The following is a 15004-nucleotide window of genomic DNA, read 5'->3' on the forward strand; positions in this document are numbered from 1 at the left end:
AGTGTCCGAAAGGATTACATGGAGCTGAAAGTGTCCCGTTTTCAAGATAATATACCACTAGCGTAAAGGGGGGGGGCAGACTGCCCCCCGACGAGTCACAACTCATGCAGGAGATGTACCCCTGCCCCCCCCCCCCTGGCTCCTTTAGTCCTGCTCTGCTATGCATGCAGGCGAGACATAAAATAGGTATTGCCGTGGCAACGGCCATATTTGTTTAGACTTTGATAATCCAATAATTGAAGTAAAATGTAGATTGACAGAGTAGTTTAAAAATGCTAATTCGATCGTTTTATTCATACATGTTTATTTTCTATGCACTAGCGTACCTACGGGGGGGGGGCAGAGGGGGCAGTCTGCCCCCCCCTGACGAGTCCCAACCCATGCAAAAGACGTATCCATGCCCCCCCCCCCGACGAGCTTGAAGACCTTTTTTGCCCCCCCCCCTGACGAGCTTGAAGACTTTTTTTTGCTCGTCAATTTTTTTGGCCGACGGTTTTGCACCCCCCCCCCTGTGGAAAATCCTAGGTACGCTACTGTTTCTATGATTTTGGATATAGATATTCCTACAAAATTAATATTACCACGGTAACGGCAAATTAATTATCAGACCTATTTATGAATATCGCCACAGGTAGATTTTACGTTCAGCACCAATTAATTCGCGGAAATAGCAAGAAGATCGAACTCTACAAAAGTAAACATAATCCTATATACTATCATGACGAGTATCGCACTGATTAATATTAGTATGTGCAATATAGATGTAATATTGTGCGCTGTTTGTATTTTATCAGAAATGCGCATCCGATAAATGTACATTGTTATCTTTCGCATATAACATAAAATGATATATCTTGCATCTTATTTCAACATTTGTTTTCACTATATGTGCCATGACAACAATTATTATGTATTTATTCGGTTAGCGCTAAAATTGACGAAATTGAGATGCAGAACACAAACATTATACTATTGATAGTTTTCACAAACTATTATTTTTAGTAAATCACGATTTTATATTTCATATTGCCATATATGTGTGTGTAATATTCCAAATTGAAATGCATATTTACTAGACTTATAATTTAAAACTCTGAATAAAAATAATTCCATATCAAAGATAATCACAAATATGATGATAATCCGTCAAAATATCAAAATGCGTGATTTTCGACATTCTTTCAGATTTCACGCAAAAAATGATACTTTCACGCAAAAGTGCACTTGGCATCCGCCCGTACGTTATTACTCAGTATTTCCGCAAGAATTTGAGCTGGGATGCAAAGAATTGACAAATTGTGCTATTCAATTAAAAACTCGCTTTAGTATGTACTTATACATGTAATTAAAAACCCGCTTTAGTATGTACTGATACATGTAATTATGTACACAATGTACGGTATTTTCAATTTTTCTTTCAAAATGCGCGCCTGGTAAAATGCACATTGTCTCCTTTCGGATAACATAAAATGAGATATATTCCATCTTACTTGAAAATTCTTTTAATTTTTGTGGCATTAGGGCATTTACTATACATTCGATTGAGAAACGCTTTTAAATCGAAGAATTTAAGTTGCGTAAAAAACTTTAAACTATTGATAGTTTTCACAAACTTTTATTTTGAGGAAATCGCGGTTTTATGTTTCCCTGTGCCATATGTGTGTGTGTAATATTCAAATTTGAAATGCATATTTATGAGACTTATAATTTGAAACTCTGAATGAAAATAATTGCATATCAAAGATAATCAAAAATATTAAAATAATCCGTCAAAATATCAAAATGCGTGATTTTCGACATTCTTTCAGATTTTACGCTAAAAAAGACAGTTTCACGCAAAATTGCGCTTGGCATCCGGCCGTACGCTATTCCTGGGTATGTTTGCAAGACTATTAGCTGGGATGCCAAGCATTAGCAAGCATTAACAAATTTTGCCGTCCAAAGTATAAAAAATCGTTTTGGCCGGTCTACTATTAAGTAAATAATGAATGTACATAATCCTCATTAAAAAACTCATTTTCTCATTTGGGGAATTCAATAAAAAATAATCAACCTTTTTGAATGTCTGACCCCCATTTTCACTTCACTTGTATGAATTTCTCAAACCATGATATTGTGAGATCATTACATCCTTTAAAATGAACTAGAAACAAAGACAGATCACATGTGTGAGGTCAGACATACATAATGAATGGAATTGTCCAATCACACAAAGGACTTACTCTCTGAGAGACATTTCCAATCTCATCCTTCAAGATGATGTTCTCCAGCTTAACAACACTAAGTTCCTCTTCATTGGCTTCCTTCAGCTCCTGATACTCCTCGTATGGGACCATGTTACCTCGGTCAGACTCCTCTAGCTCCTCCTTCAAACTAGCAAGCTCCTCTTCAAGGTCTGCTATCCTACCATTGGATGAAAGACGCAATCTCTCAAACTCTGCTCGTGATACAGTACCAGCTGGGGTTACCTCACCAGACTGAAATTTGAAGAAAATCAAAGAATTTTTATCAATGATGAGAGAAAGAACTATGTTTTTGTAAAGCCTTCAAACTATGCTCTTGATACAATGGCAGCAGGGGTAACCTCATCAAACTGAAAATTGAAAAACAGGGAGCCTTGATTCATGACTAGAATTAGAGCTACATTCTTGTAAAATCATTCACACTCTTGTGCTTAAGACTATACTCCAATAAAATATTGAATGCTGTTTGGGCTAAATGGCCAGGATCATCTTAGAAAACATACCTCTAATTGATTTTTAAGATTTTCATTTTCTTTGCGAAGCTCCTCAATCTCTGTCTTTAGTAGCTGGACGTCTGACTTTTGCTTGGAGGAATTGATATCTAAAGACAGATTCAATGGTGTCCTAGGCGTTTTCTGGGTTCCTGTATCAAAAACAAACAATTTATAATTAGTACAATGACTGAAACTTGGCTTCTGATGGCTAAAATGGCGAATAATTTTATATTTTATCTTTATAGAAACATCAAGTCACAGGGGATTAGGAGTTTTCTGTCTGGGTTGCTGCATGGGTAATATACTGGTAATCAATAGCAAAATATTGATGAGCATGCCCTTTGATCCCTAACATTGTATTATCATCCACGCCTACTATGAATGGATGATTAAACAGAGTGATTAACATCCGCTCTTGGTCAGATCCAACAACATTCCGTGCTTTTGATTGGCTGAGAAGTACAGGTGGCTGACTGTTGCTCTGATAACTGTCAGATAATTATAACTTGTCAGTGCTATAATCTTCCCAAAATGGTTCCCAGATCTTATGTCAAATAAAAGCTGTCTGGAAGCTAAATGTACAATCACTTGCACTTTGTACCTTTCCAAGCAAAGGTGCTGCAGAAATGTAATTATCATCATCATCATCATTATTACTATCACTCAATTTGAGTCAAGTTGCATCCATATCAAATATTTCTCAAATGATAAAAGTGTAAAAGTGAATATATAACAAATTAACATTTGTCGCCAATAGAAGTTATCTTGACCTCATAAAAGCTGTTTTTCTATGGATTAATGACTTACCAGGTAGATCAAAGAGGTCATCTTCACTGTCACCCCAACTACCAACAGAATTTGTCTCATCTTCGTCTTCTTCAAATGAATCTTTGCTCACTTTCAGCTGACGGAAAAATGATATAAATAAAATTTGACTAATTCAAACCAATTAAGTGCACAGTCTTTGATACTTTTATCTAACATAATCATAACGGTCATCAATGTAATAAATTCTCAACTTATCAACAGAAAGTGATAAACTGCCAACATTAAGTTACAAGAAGTCCATGCATACAAAATTGACCCCCGTCTTACAAGGAGTTATGATTTATTCAATCAATCATAACTATGGAAGCAAGCAATGTCAACACCTAAAATACACATCTGTACAAATTTTTTCTGGATATGATAGATGTACATTCATACATGTAGTTTTCTTGAAAATTCTGTGTGCTTCTCTGTTTTTAATCATCAAATTATGTTTTCATTAAATCATATAAACATAGATGCACATGTTGAGGGGTTATGTTCATCAGGGTTGTCACTAGGGCATTTCAGCACACACCTTACGAATAGGTTTCGGGAATTACTTGATTTCTGAGATTTTCCATTAAAAATATCACTCTCATAATGTAGATATTTTTTTTTTTTTGTCATTGGGGTAATCTGTATCAGTCAGATGTTCCCAATTTGATCTGAATCCTTTACCTTCATGGAAGTTAGTTTATTCTCCAGGTCCTTGATCTGTTTCTCTTGCTCTTTCCTTTTCATCTCCTCACTTTCTAGTTTCTCTTTCAGACTCTCTACCTGCTGTATATCATAAACAAATAAGAGAAAAGTATACCTCAGGTTAATACAAGTATCTCGAACAATTTACACTATTTACTTCACACATTTCAGTCACATAATGCATGGTGACATGAATTTGTCTTTACGTTTGAACCCAATTGATTTTTAATTTCCCGTGTAATAATGATAAGAACACTGTTCTTGTCTAGAGCATATCACATTTATCTATGACACAACGTCCCTATATGCTTCCAAAGGACTAGGATATCATTACCCTGGCTTTAGCCCCGCAGCCTTTTACAGCGTGGTGGAATTTCACTGAAGGAATATATTCCTGCCAGGCAGGTACCCATTCATCTCACCTGGGTTGAGTGCAGCACATTGTGGATCAAATTCTTGACAAAGGAAATTACGCCATGACTGGGATTCAAACCCATGACCCTCTGTTTGAAAGTCAGAAGACTAATCCACTGGTCCACAACGGTGTATGATTTTACTTTGTTGTAGAGAGGTAAAGCTTAAAGACTTGAAGTCTCAAATGGTCTCGTTCTGAGAGCACATTGTAATATCAAAAGCTGATTTATAAAATCTGCTAAATAAGTGCATTTTCATATTAACCCTAATTCTCCCGGGGGGGGGGCCATAATGGCCCCCCCCCCTCGACAATTTTCGCGATATATCTGCTGCGCAAAATTTTTTGACCTCGCCGCTCACTGGCTTTTTACTTTCAAGTCTCGCGCAAATTTTGAGACCAAATTTGTGACGCCCGGGTACGCGGTTACGACATTACGCAACATTATGTAAGTGCATGTCAGACCAAAAATTGCTCATAAACGTGATTTCATGTACAAATCCAATGCAAATTGTGTATTTAGCCAAAATTCATAAATGTATCATTATTTCTACTTTTACTGATTAAACTGAATTAATTTTGCCTTGTTTATGATCAGAATTAAGTCTGGAACGATTTCCATTGAAAAAAACAATAAAAAACAAAAAGTAAAAAAACAAAGAAATACATAAGAAATTCATAAAACAATAAAATACATAAGAAATTTATTTCTAAACCGAAGTTTTTTTGAATTGCGATTGTTAAGAATGCTACAAAGAATATTTTTACAAAAAATTAGCATTCTAGGAGCTTTATTTAGTGAATTAGAGCAAAAAGTATGATTTATGCATAAATTAGCATAATTAATTCATATAAAATAAAATCTCATTATTTTGGAAAATTTTACCATACAGCCTTGTAGATTACATCGCCCACTAACAGCGTGCAAATTTTTGCGTCACTCGCGCGATCAGCGGCCGAGATCTTAGGGGGGGCCATAATGCCCCCCCCCCCCCCGGAATGACAAGAATCAAAATACCCCGGGAGATTTAGGGTTAAGCAAAAAGTGGATGCAGCAACTTATGGAAATATGTGTATTATCATTACATGAAGATATAAGGTTCTTTTTTCTTACCTTTATATCATTAACTTTGCTTTCAAGCGAGCGAATCATTTCAAGAGCTTTCTTGTGAGCTACATTGACCTTAGACAGTTCTTCATTCAAAAAGTCATTCTCTTCCTCTAATTCCTGTAACAAAAATAACAAAAATAAATCAAGCACATCAGGCTTTCTACAATAAATGATGTTATTTAACAAAATAATACATATCATCAATGTCATTAGTAAGAATAACAAGGGCAAGGTAAGTTTGGAACAGTTCTAACAGGCCAGAGACATGGCAGAGAGTATGCTGGATTGTTCTCATGGTAACAAGTGTGCACAATTATTTGATTGCCCTATTGTATGTTTCATAAAATAGTGATGTTTGCTTGATATGTAATTTAACAATCCTCATCTCAAAACTACAACCAGTCAATAGAACTAGAAATTAGTAACTGACAATCTGGGTAGATAAAGTTTATATGTATCTTATCATCTTATTTCTTCCTGCAGTTTTTCATACCAGTTGTTCCTTTGAATCGAATGACATGTCATATAACAGATGGGCACCTACATGCATAAATAATTTCAGAATCCACAAGTTTCTATTATGATGATACTCCTGCACCTTAATCCTACTCTAAATGAACTCAAACCCCCATTTTACTGAAATCTCACTAATAGTTCTAATGAATAATCTTTACTCTTCCATTCATTTGGAATTCCTCGTTCACTTAAATATTTCTGTTATTTATCCAGTCTCACTCGCAGTGCGTATTCTCTCTAGGAAAAGGTTATTGGCCCAAAGTGAAAATTTAATCTCTTGTGATAATTAAAACTGATGCCAAATTTATTATGAAATGCTCAAACTAAGATGGATTCCCACGATCTCACCTTCAAATCATCTGATTGCTTGTCAGTCAGAGCTGGCATGCTAACTGCTCTACTTGGTGTTGGGAAATCAGCTTCAATATTGTTCTATTATGATGAAAATAAGGTTAATGTTCTCGATTAATTCATTCTAATAGATCATTATTTCAAGGATTTATAATGAAATTATTTGTTGGGAGTAGACTGCTCCTTTCCTTATTCCACTGATTACAAATAATACATCAGAACAACATTCTAAACCACTTTACAAATATATGTATTATTTCCCTGATCTCTGGATCCTCCCTTACCAGCACAAAATATACACACTTCCTCCCCTCCTAGGGGGCATTCAAACTAGAGGATTTCAAGCTAAATTGCTAGGCATACTCCATACATGTAGGCTTTTGCATGCTGCCAGCACCTGGGTAGAAAGTGGCTTATGTGGATTAAGGCCTTGATGAGATTCTTAGACACAACCCTCTGATTGCCCGAACCGGTTTTAAATAGGTCAACCATACAAGAGAGTGAAATTTCATGATCCCAAGAATGATTTCATGCTACCTTTTAATCAAACACTATGATATTGATATATATCAAATAAGATGAGGAATTAAATGATAACAAGAATGGATACCTGATGGTTTTTATTTGGAGGAGGTGAGTCTGCTCTATCATTATTCACATCAAACGCATCTATGTAATCCACTGCATCTGGGGCTACTTCATCATAAGCTTCCTCTTCCTCGTTACCTGAAAAAATAGAAAATGAGCAGATTATTAAGTAATCATAATAAAGGGCGATTCCATTTAATCGACATTTGTACGTCTGACCCTAGGTTTTCTCCATTCCTACTTTGTGTCACAAAATGCTCAAACCTTTATAAGTGTTTCATATGAATTCAAGAACAGCTCTAGACAAATTGTCTCAGAAAGGCCCCCACACACAGACGGTCGAAAGTATAAATTTTATGAAAGTTGCCTTAATAATAACAATGATGATGATGAGGGTGATGATGATGATGACGATAATGAGGATGATGATGATGATAGTGATGATGATGCAATAACGACAATAAGAAAAGAAATAATGATATAGTACTTGTTATCATCACATTGTGACCATCATGTTGTATAATAGACATTATCACCCAAGCACCAGGTCAAATGGATGGATTGGGGAAATTATTACTTACGAACATCCCATGTAGCTACGGATGGAGCAGTCTCTAGGAGTTCAGCCACATTGTCTTGTCCACTACCTTCAGCATAATACTTAGCATCATACCCCTGGGCATCACATAGATCTGCTCTGGCTCCTCTCTTGATAAGTAGCTCTACAGTATCTCTGTGGCCATTCTCACATGCCGACATCAAAGGTGTCCTACAAGAGAGAGACAGACAGAGAGCAAGAGAGAAGGAGTGAGAGAGAGTTGTTCAGTTTTCAGGAGTGTAAAAACAGTCTACAAATTGGTTTGACAAATATGATTCTCATTACATAATATAGATCAAACAGAGTTGTCACAAGAGACACTTTAGTGGTGGAAGTTATACTACCTGATAACTAATGAAAACTAGTCGGTTTTCAGGGCTTTACAATACCAATTGTCATTTTCTATATGTGATACATGTAAGTTACTGGGTGCCAGTTAAAAATTTTGATTGGTGAAATGTTCCCACAGATGCAAACTACCAGGGTGAAAAATCTGATGTAGAGAGTCCCTCTCTCTTGTTTTAAATGGTCTCTAAATAGATTTACAGGTTGAGTGCAGTGTTAAGATGCAGCATAGGAGTGGGAGGTATCACGTCGTTTCAGAATTTTAATTAGGTTTTGAAGTTTCCTTATCAAAATGAATGATAGTGTTTTTATCAGATTGTATCAATCAATGTTTTGATTAAGAAGAGGGCATTTCATTTTTTTTTTATGAAACTAAAAGTCTAAAATATATATCTGACTTTTTCACACCTCCATGTAGGCCTGTATACAAATCATTATCAGTGACAAGAAAAACTTGATATCCAAACCATGCTAGACTTTAAAGAAACACTTTTTGCACCTTACATCTGAATATATTGAACTGTAAAATAAATAAAGTAGGATAGCTGGGAGGAGAAACAAATGATCAATACCATGGTAAGCTGGGAAACACCTGCATCAATAAAATTGGGACAAGAATCTGGGGTCACTCTTTGCATCTCAAGAATATTTGATTGTCATTCATTGCCATGGAATCGTTGGAGTAAGAATCAACAAGCAGGTGTGTTTTATTGAATTCACTGTTTAGTGCAGCAACGAACATGATCAACAATTACAAAGAGAGAAATGGGTAGGAAACTGAGGGGACATCTTGTTGATTCTGAAAGAGGAAGTGCAAAATCCAACATAATGATCAGGGCTCCATAACACAAAGATTAGCGATCAATTGCTAAATGGACTGACCGATCGTTATCTATGTTACATGCGCATTTGGATTAAAATACTGAGCAGGAACCAATCAGAAGTGTTCTTTTCTTATTTGCTATTCATGGCTAAGCTTCGTGTTATGTGGCCCTAGACTGATTGAAATAGAAATGAAATTGACCAATGAAACTGATAAAATACTTTGACTGTAATTTGATAACTTGAAAATTCATGTTCACGTGTGCAAGGAAAATCAAGGAAGCAGTTTATTTGGTCCATATGACAAGAATTGGATTATACTATCTATACATTTATACTTAAGACCACATAATACTGTATATATCATTTTATGAATCTTTTACTCCCTCCCTCCCTTCTAACATTCAATGTCAATATAATATATTTGCCTGTTAGATCCCTAAAGGTCTTCTTTATTCTGCCAACAATGACATATGATTTTAATGCCAACATATGAGTCAGGATTCAGGAAGAAATATATTTTGAGATTTATAAAAATGTTTTGTGAGGTTGTTTCCCTGGTAACAATTTTAATCATCATGTTTTCCTAAGTAGAGGATCAGGATTCAAAGTGTAAATAATTTAGTCTAGACAATGGTAATGGGCTTGGTGCCATTATTACCAACATGGTGATCAGTCATAATGGACATCATTCTTCCTTTTTTGTTCTTTTTATTATTGATTTGTGTTTAGTGGTTCTTCATAAATATTAAACTAAAGGATGCCAAATATTGTTGTCATGTTATTCTTTTTTCTACTTACACCCATGGATTTCAAATCTGCTACATAAATGAGGTCACTGTGATGTATGCGTATTGAAAAGACAACTCTTTGCTTCAATACACAAAATAACAATTTTTTAATTGTTTTTTAATAATGAACATGAAGTCTTACTTCTGTATATGATCTTGGCTGTTAACATCAGCTCTCCTATCAATGAGGTCTTTACACACACCAGTATGGCCTGATGAAGCTGCAACCATTAATGGAGTCTTTCCATACTGTCAAAAAAAGAGTAAAAAAATATCAAAACAAAATATTAAAATCATACACAGGCATTATTGCATACCATGGGGATATAAAATGTTGGATGGGAATAAGAGACTAAGTGTTAGATGGGGTGGGGTATTTCTCTTTGTACATGTACATGTATATAGCATTTTTAGATACATTCTATCATGTTATTGGCTATTTTTGTTGAAGCAGTTGTTCAGAGCTAAAGATATCTTAACTCAAACTTTTCCAGAATCAGACAGATCTCTGTGGTCCAAACTAATAGAGATATAGGCCTATGACTTTGGCAGATTCACATATAAATCGCTATAGGAAAATGAAGAAGTTTGTTGATGGTGAAATGGGGGGTGGTTGTTGTAGGAGACTTTACTCATGAAAATCATGACTCCAAGAAGAATGATCATCAAAAGTTGATTGACATGGGAACTTGAAAGACAGCCTTCTCTTTGCAAATGATGAGGTCAGGTTGCCATATTAAATCTTCATTACCATTCATCACAACATAGAGATTTCAAGAGCAGGTGTTGTATTGTCCAATAATGAATCTTGGCAGAAGAAAATCAATCCAATATCCACTGACCTCATATTATTATAAACATAGGCATACAGGTGCTCATTATTTACTCAGCTATATGAATTATTCTGATTGTCTAGATGGCAGAAAAGCATAGTTTGTAAAAAGATCTATCAAACACAAAAAAATATGTATCTCTTAGAAATTGGATTTCTACACACAAACTAGTACAGGAATGGCCTCAAAATTTTGCTAAATGTTTATAAATAACTACTTTCATGTATTTCTGTAAAAAAACTCTGCAACAAAAATAAAAACAGTAGGCCTACACATCATATGAATGACTGATTCAATACCTATCTAGGTGGGTGTTTCACAATGCTGTTCACAAGAGCGACTTTAAGAACAACTGATGATCCTTTCTTACATGCTAAATAATCACCAATGAACATAATGGTGGATATCATTTACGACAAGAAAGGATCACCAGTCGTTCTTACAGTCACTTTTATGGACCAGCCCCCCCCCCCCCCCCAGGTACACAGAACTTTACTATAACACATTACATGTAGGTGGTTTCAAACTGCCTCGATCACAAGGATCCCTATTAAATTATGAGAACCTTTTCAGGCTAAAAAAATACCTGTTAATTATTTTCGCATTCACATTGCCCGAAACATACCCTTTGGGATAAGCTCCTGAAGTTACAAGCATGTGCAGTATGGTCTAATATTAAGCAAGGTGTGAGATTCAAAATCGCTAGCTCAGCAGCCACCCACAGCGCGCACACGCCCAACTACATTGTACACGCATGCTGGGCTATAAGTTGCTTTCACATGGCCAAAATACCTGCGACCTTGAAAAAATCCCCGAGAAAGTTCTCATAATTTTGACAAGTACCTACTATTTAGCGGGTAATTTCTTTCAGGGAGATTATGCCAACCTTGTGCAAGCAAAAAAAGGAATCATTATGGCCAAAAAAAGGAATTTCCACCAAAAAAAAGGAATGTGTTAAAACGAACCTTAAAACCACATGCGACAGACATCCAATGCAAAAAGTATGTATGCAGTGAACAATTAAAAAAAAGTTAATCTCTAGGCCTAGTCTGGGCTAAGTAACGGAGTGTTACAAATTGGACCCTTAGTCTTGGGCCGTTTGATATAATCTACCAACTTTAATTAAGTCAGTAGCAGGGCTTGAATGAAGAATTGAGAGGGGCAAGGCCATTTTTAAATGGGCACTTTCAGCTTGGGGCAACCGGCAAAGTGGCCTTGGATGCCCCAAAATTTCAAGGGGTATCAAGGCCATGAAGGCCACTTTTATTCTAGTCAAATTTTTCTAAAAATGACTAGTAGGGCTTTCATTTTGTAGTGCAACCTACCCCGGCACTTATCAAAGGGAAGATCTGTCGAGAAAAAAATTCTTTCAGGGGCACCAAAATCAGTTCTGGTGAACATTTTTCGGGCTCCATTTTTCTGGGGCTTCCTTTCCACTTCTAAAATAATTCATTGTTTTATGTTGAGTTTCCTGACAAAACTACCAAACTGTAGACTAAGAGAAATAAAAAAAAAAGTTGACATCAATTCAGACTTCTCTTCCCAAGTAACATTGTTTTTGCCAAACAGTACCCTTTAAAATTAAAGTGTCATAAAATGGAAGTGTACATGTAACATTCCACAAATATAGAAAAATTATTCATAAATCAATCTAATCTAAAATTCAAATAGATCTATTGATAAGAAGTTGAAATCATTCCACAAAAGTCCCATCGTAAATCACTTCACGATGTGCACAGCTCAGCCTCAATCACACTGCACGCACACTCAATCATCCCCAGCAGTGACAGCACTATAGAGCAGACATCTAGGCCGCCAGAACCGGGGAAGAAATCTTCCCATTCCTGCTAAACTGAATGCTAAAGTGCCGACTTTTTTAATGAATTCCAAAGGCAGTAGGACATCTCTCTAGTATAAATCATGTGAAACTATCAATAAATGTTGAATATCACCCAGAATTATTACTTCAGGGGACAATGAAGAGCTTTCCAGGTCTTTTCAAAGCCGAATTCATCGTATTTGTTTGATACGAGTTGATGAAAATTAACCAGACAGTACCGGTACCGTTATCCGAAGGGAATAATCAATTCAAGAAAATAGCCTCAAAATTTCATTTCTTTATCACTACAATCAATTTTAAAGTATATGAAAAATATCTTTTGATGATTCAATCTTTAATATATATGATGAGTATTTTTGTAAAATTTTGCAAATGGAATAATAATTTCCCTCAAACCTCCAAATCCCCCTCCATTACAAATGGACTCTTCTCTTACTACATTTGGGGAATTACCCTACCCAATTCATCGTACTCCTCGCTCTGCGCTGCAAGAACAAACGTTGGCTCCACTCACCTGAAGGTGTTGGCCCGTGCGTAGAGACAACGTATTAGCAGTAACGTTAGATCTAACATTCGGCGGAAATCTGATTTTCGGATCGTTTTTTTGTACATAAAACATCACTTTATAGGAAAGAAATTACATACAAATTTAAGATAAAATATATAAAATTCAGAAATATCGTACCTTAGACCGCAGTTACTGTTATTTCCTTTCAAATGATGATCAAAACATAATCATCCTCGATCCTTTCGTTTGTCATCGTAAGTTGCCATCTTGGATGACGTCATCATCCTTACAGACGTATTTACCAGTCGCTATACATCGCGATTCGTACCATGCATGCCGCTCGCATATTCAACTAACGTATATGTACGTGCACGCCCGGGGGGGGCACTCGACCAAAAAAGTGGTAGGGGTGAGCCGCGGGCGAGGCAAAAAACGGGGGCCTTGGAGCGGGCTTATTGTAAAAAGGAGGGTCCTCGGAACGGTCTTCGGAACTACAAATGTGTGTGAAAACGGGGGTCCTCGGAACGGATCTCCGTATCTCTGTGAGTGCGTATGCATCCCTATGGAACAGGCAATCGTGCATGACGCAGCTAGCGCGGCCTCCGCCGGGTGCGCTCGCGCTTAGGCGATGGTCGAAAAGCGCTCTACGGCCGCTTTTCACCAAAATTGCAGCTCCTTGTAGCAGATCAATGCGACCGGAACGGCGTAACGAAAAATATGCGAAGCTTTGGAACGGATTTCTTTCTTCTTTTTTCTCGATAAGAAGGAAATGCTATGCCTTGGAGCGGCATTCTTTGTTCTTTTTCTCAAAAAAGGCAAAAATGCTATGCCTTGGAACGGAAATTTGAGTGTAAAAATGGGGGTCCCCTCCGCGGCACATACCCACTATGCATTATATACTGAGTGCCCCCCCCGGGCGTGCACGCTATCAAATTAAGTGCGTTGGAAAACCGGCCGGCGGGCGACTACGCACGCGCAAGTACCAGGCTCATCTCGGGCTCAACACGCACTCCACATACATACAATTATGTACACACATTATCAAAATTGTCAAAAAACGTAATTTGAAAAGAAAAACCATAATGCCGTAATTTGAATGAAAAAACGTAATGATTACGGCAAAAACGTAATGGTTGGCAGCTCTTCAATTTTCTTGGCAACACGGCATCCCTGTTTATAAGATGAGCAACTTTTCTTGGATTTGTGCCATAGAAGTCATTGAACTGTTGGCCCATAGTTGTGAGGTGTTGCATTTAGAACGTACATTGTAGGCCGATATTTACTGTACAGTAGGCCCTATTTCCTGAACCGAAATGAATTTAGTAGGTGGTTTCAGACTGCCTAGAAGTTGGTCATTTTCAGGTATTTTGGCAGTGTGAAAGCAAATTAGTAATTTGCTTTCACACTGCCAAAATACCTGAAAATGACCAACTTCTAGGCAGTCTGAAACCACCTACTAAATTCATTTCGGTTCAGGAAATAGGGCCTACTGTACAGTAAATATCGGCCTACAATGTACGTTCTAAATGCAACACCTCACAACTATGGGCCAACAGTTCAATGACTTCTATGGCACAAATCCAAGAAAAGTTGCTCATCTTATAAACAGGGATGCCGTGTTGCCAAGAAAATTGAATTAACAGCTCAGATAATGAATATTTTTGTAAATTATTACAGACAGCCCTCTGTCGAAACACTGTCAGAACACTTGACCACAAGAAAGTGAATAGCAGTTCAATGATGATCTAACATGACATCAATGAAGTCCAGGCCCCATTTCATGAACAGTTGCTATGATAGCAAGTCTTGCTGGAATGTCAACTACTACCATGACAACAGTGAAAATTCTGCTTTTTGATTGGCTCTTCCAATGAAAGTTGTATTCCAGCAAGAGTTGATATCAGAGCAACTTTTTATAAAATGGGGCCATGGAAAAAGAGTTCAATACATTCACAACTTATAATACATGATGTACATCATGTAAATATAGTGAATGATGTACTCATCCCAAACTTTGAGCATACTCGATAGTACATTTGGAAG

General features: G+C 36.7%; 1 protein-coding gene across 5 annotated transcripts in view; it reads right to left on the minus strand.

The window, feature by feature from the left end:
• LOC129262602 (ankycorbin-like) overlaps nucleotides 1-15004 on the minus strand; it is a 47476-nt gene that overhangs the window by 8901 nt on the left and 23571 nt on the right. The window contains exons 1-11 of one of the 5 annotated variants that reach the window (XM_064099586.1): nucleotides 13139-13237; nucleotides 12968-13019; nucleotides 9923-10029; nucleotides 7806-7993; nucleotides 7247-7362; nucleotides 6634-6717; nucleotides 5773-5886; nucleotides 4226-4327; nucleotides 3545-3641; nucleotides 2747-2886; nucleotides 2223-2477 (exon numbers count right to left, since the gene is read on the minus strand). In XM_064099586.1, coding sequence (XP_063955656.1) covers nucleotides 2223-2477; nucleotides 2747-2886; nucleotides 3545-3641; nucleotides 4226-4327; nucleotides 5773-5886; nucleotides 6634-6717; nucleotides 7247-7362; nucleotides 7806-7993; nucleotides 9923-10011 — 1185 coding nt within the window. In that variant the 5' untranslated portion in view covers nucleotides 10012-10029; nucleotides 12968-13019; nucleotides 13139-13237. Of the gene's footprint in view, nucleotides 1-2222; nucleotides 2478-2746; nucleotides 2887-3544; nucleotides 3642-4225; nucleotides 4328-5772; nucleotides 5887-6633; nucleotides 6718-7246; nucleotides 7363-7805; nucleotides 7994-9922; nucleotides 10030-12967; nucleotides 13097-13138; nucleotides 13244-15004 lie in introns of those variants that run through there. The other 4 variants (XM_064099585.1, XM_064099584.1, XM_064099583.1 and 1 more) reach the window with 4 other exon arrangements.

Source organism: Lytechinus pictus, chromosome 5, assembly GCF_037042905.1.
Source record: "Lytechinus pictus isolate F3 Inbred chromosome 5, Lp3.0, whole genome shotgun sequence".
Taxonomy (NCBI): domain Eukaryota; kingdom Metazoa; phylum Echinodermata; class Echinoidea; order Temnopleuroida; family Toxopneustidae; genus Lytechinus; species Lytechinus pictus.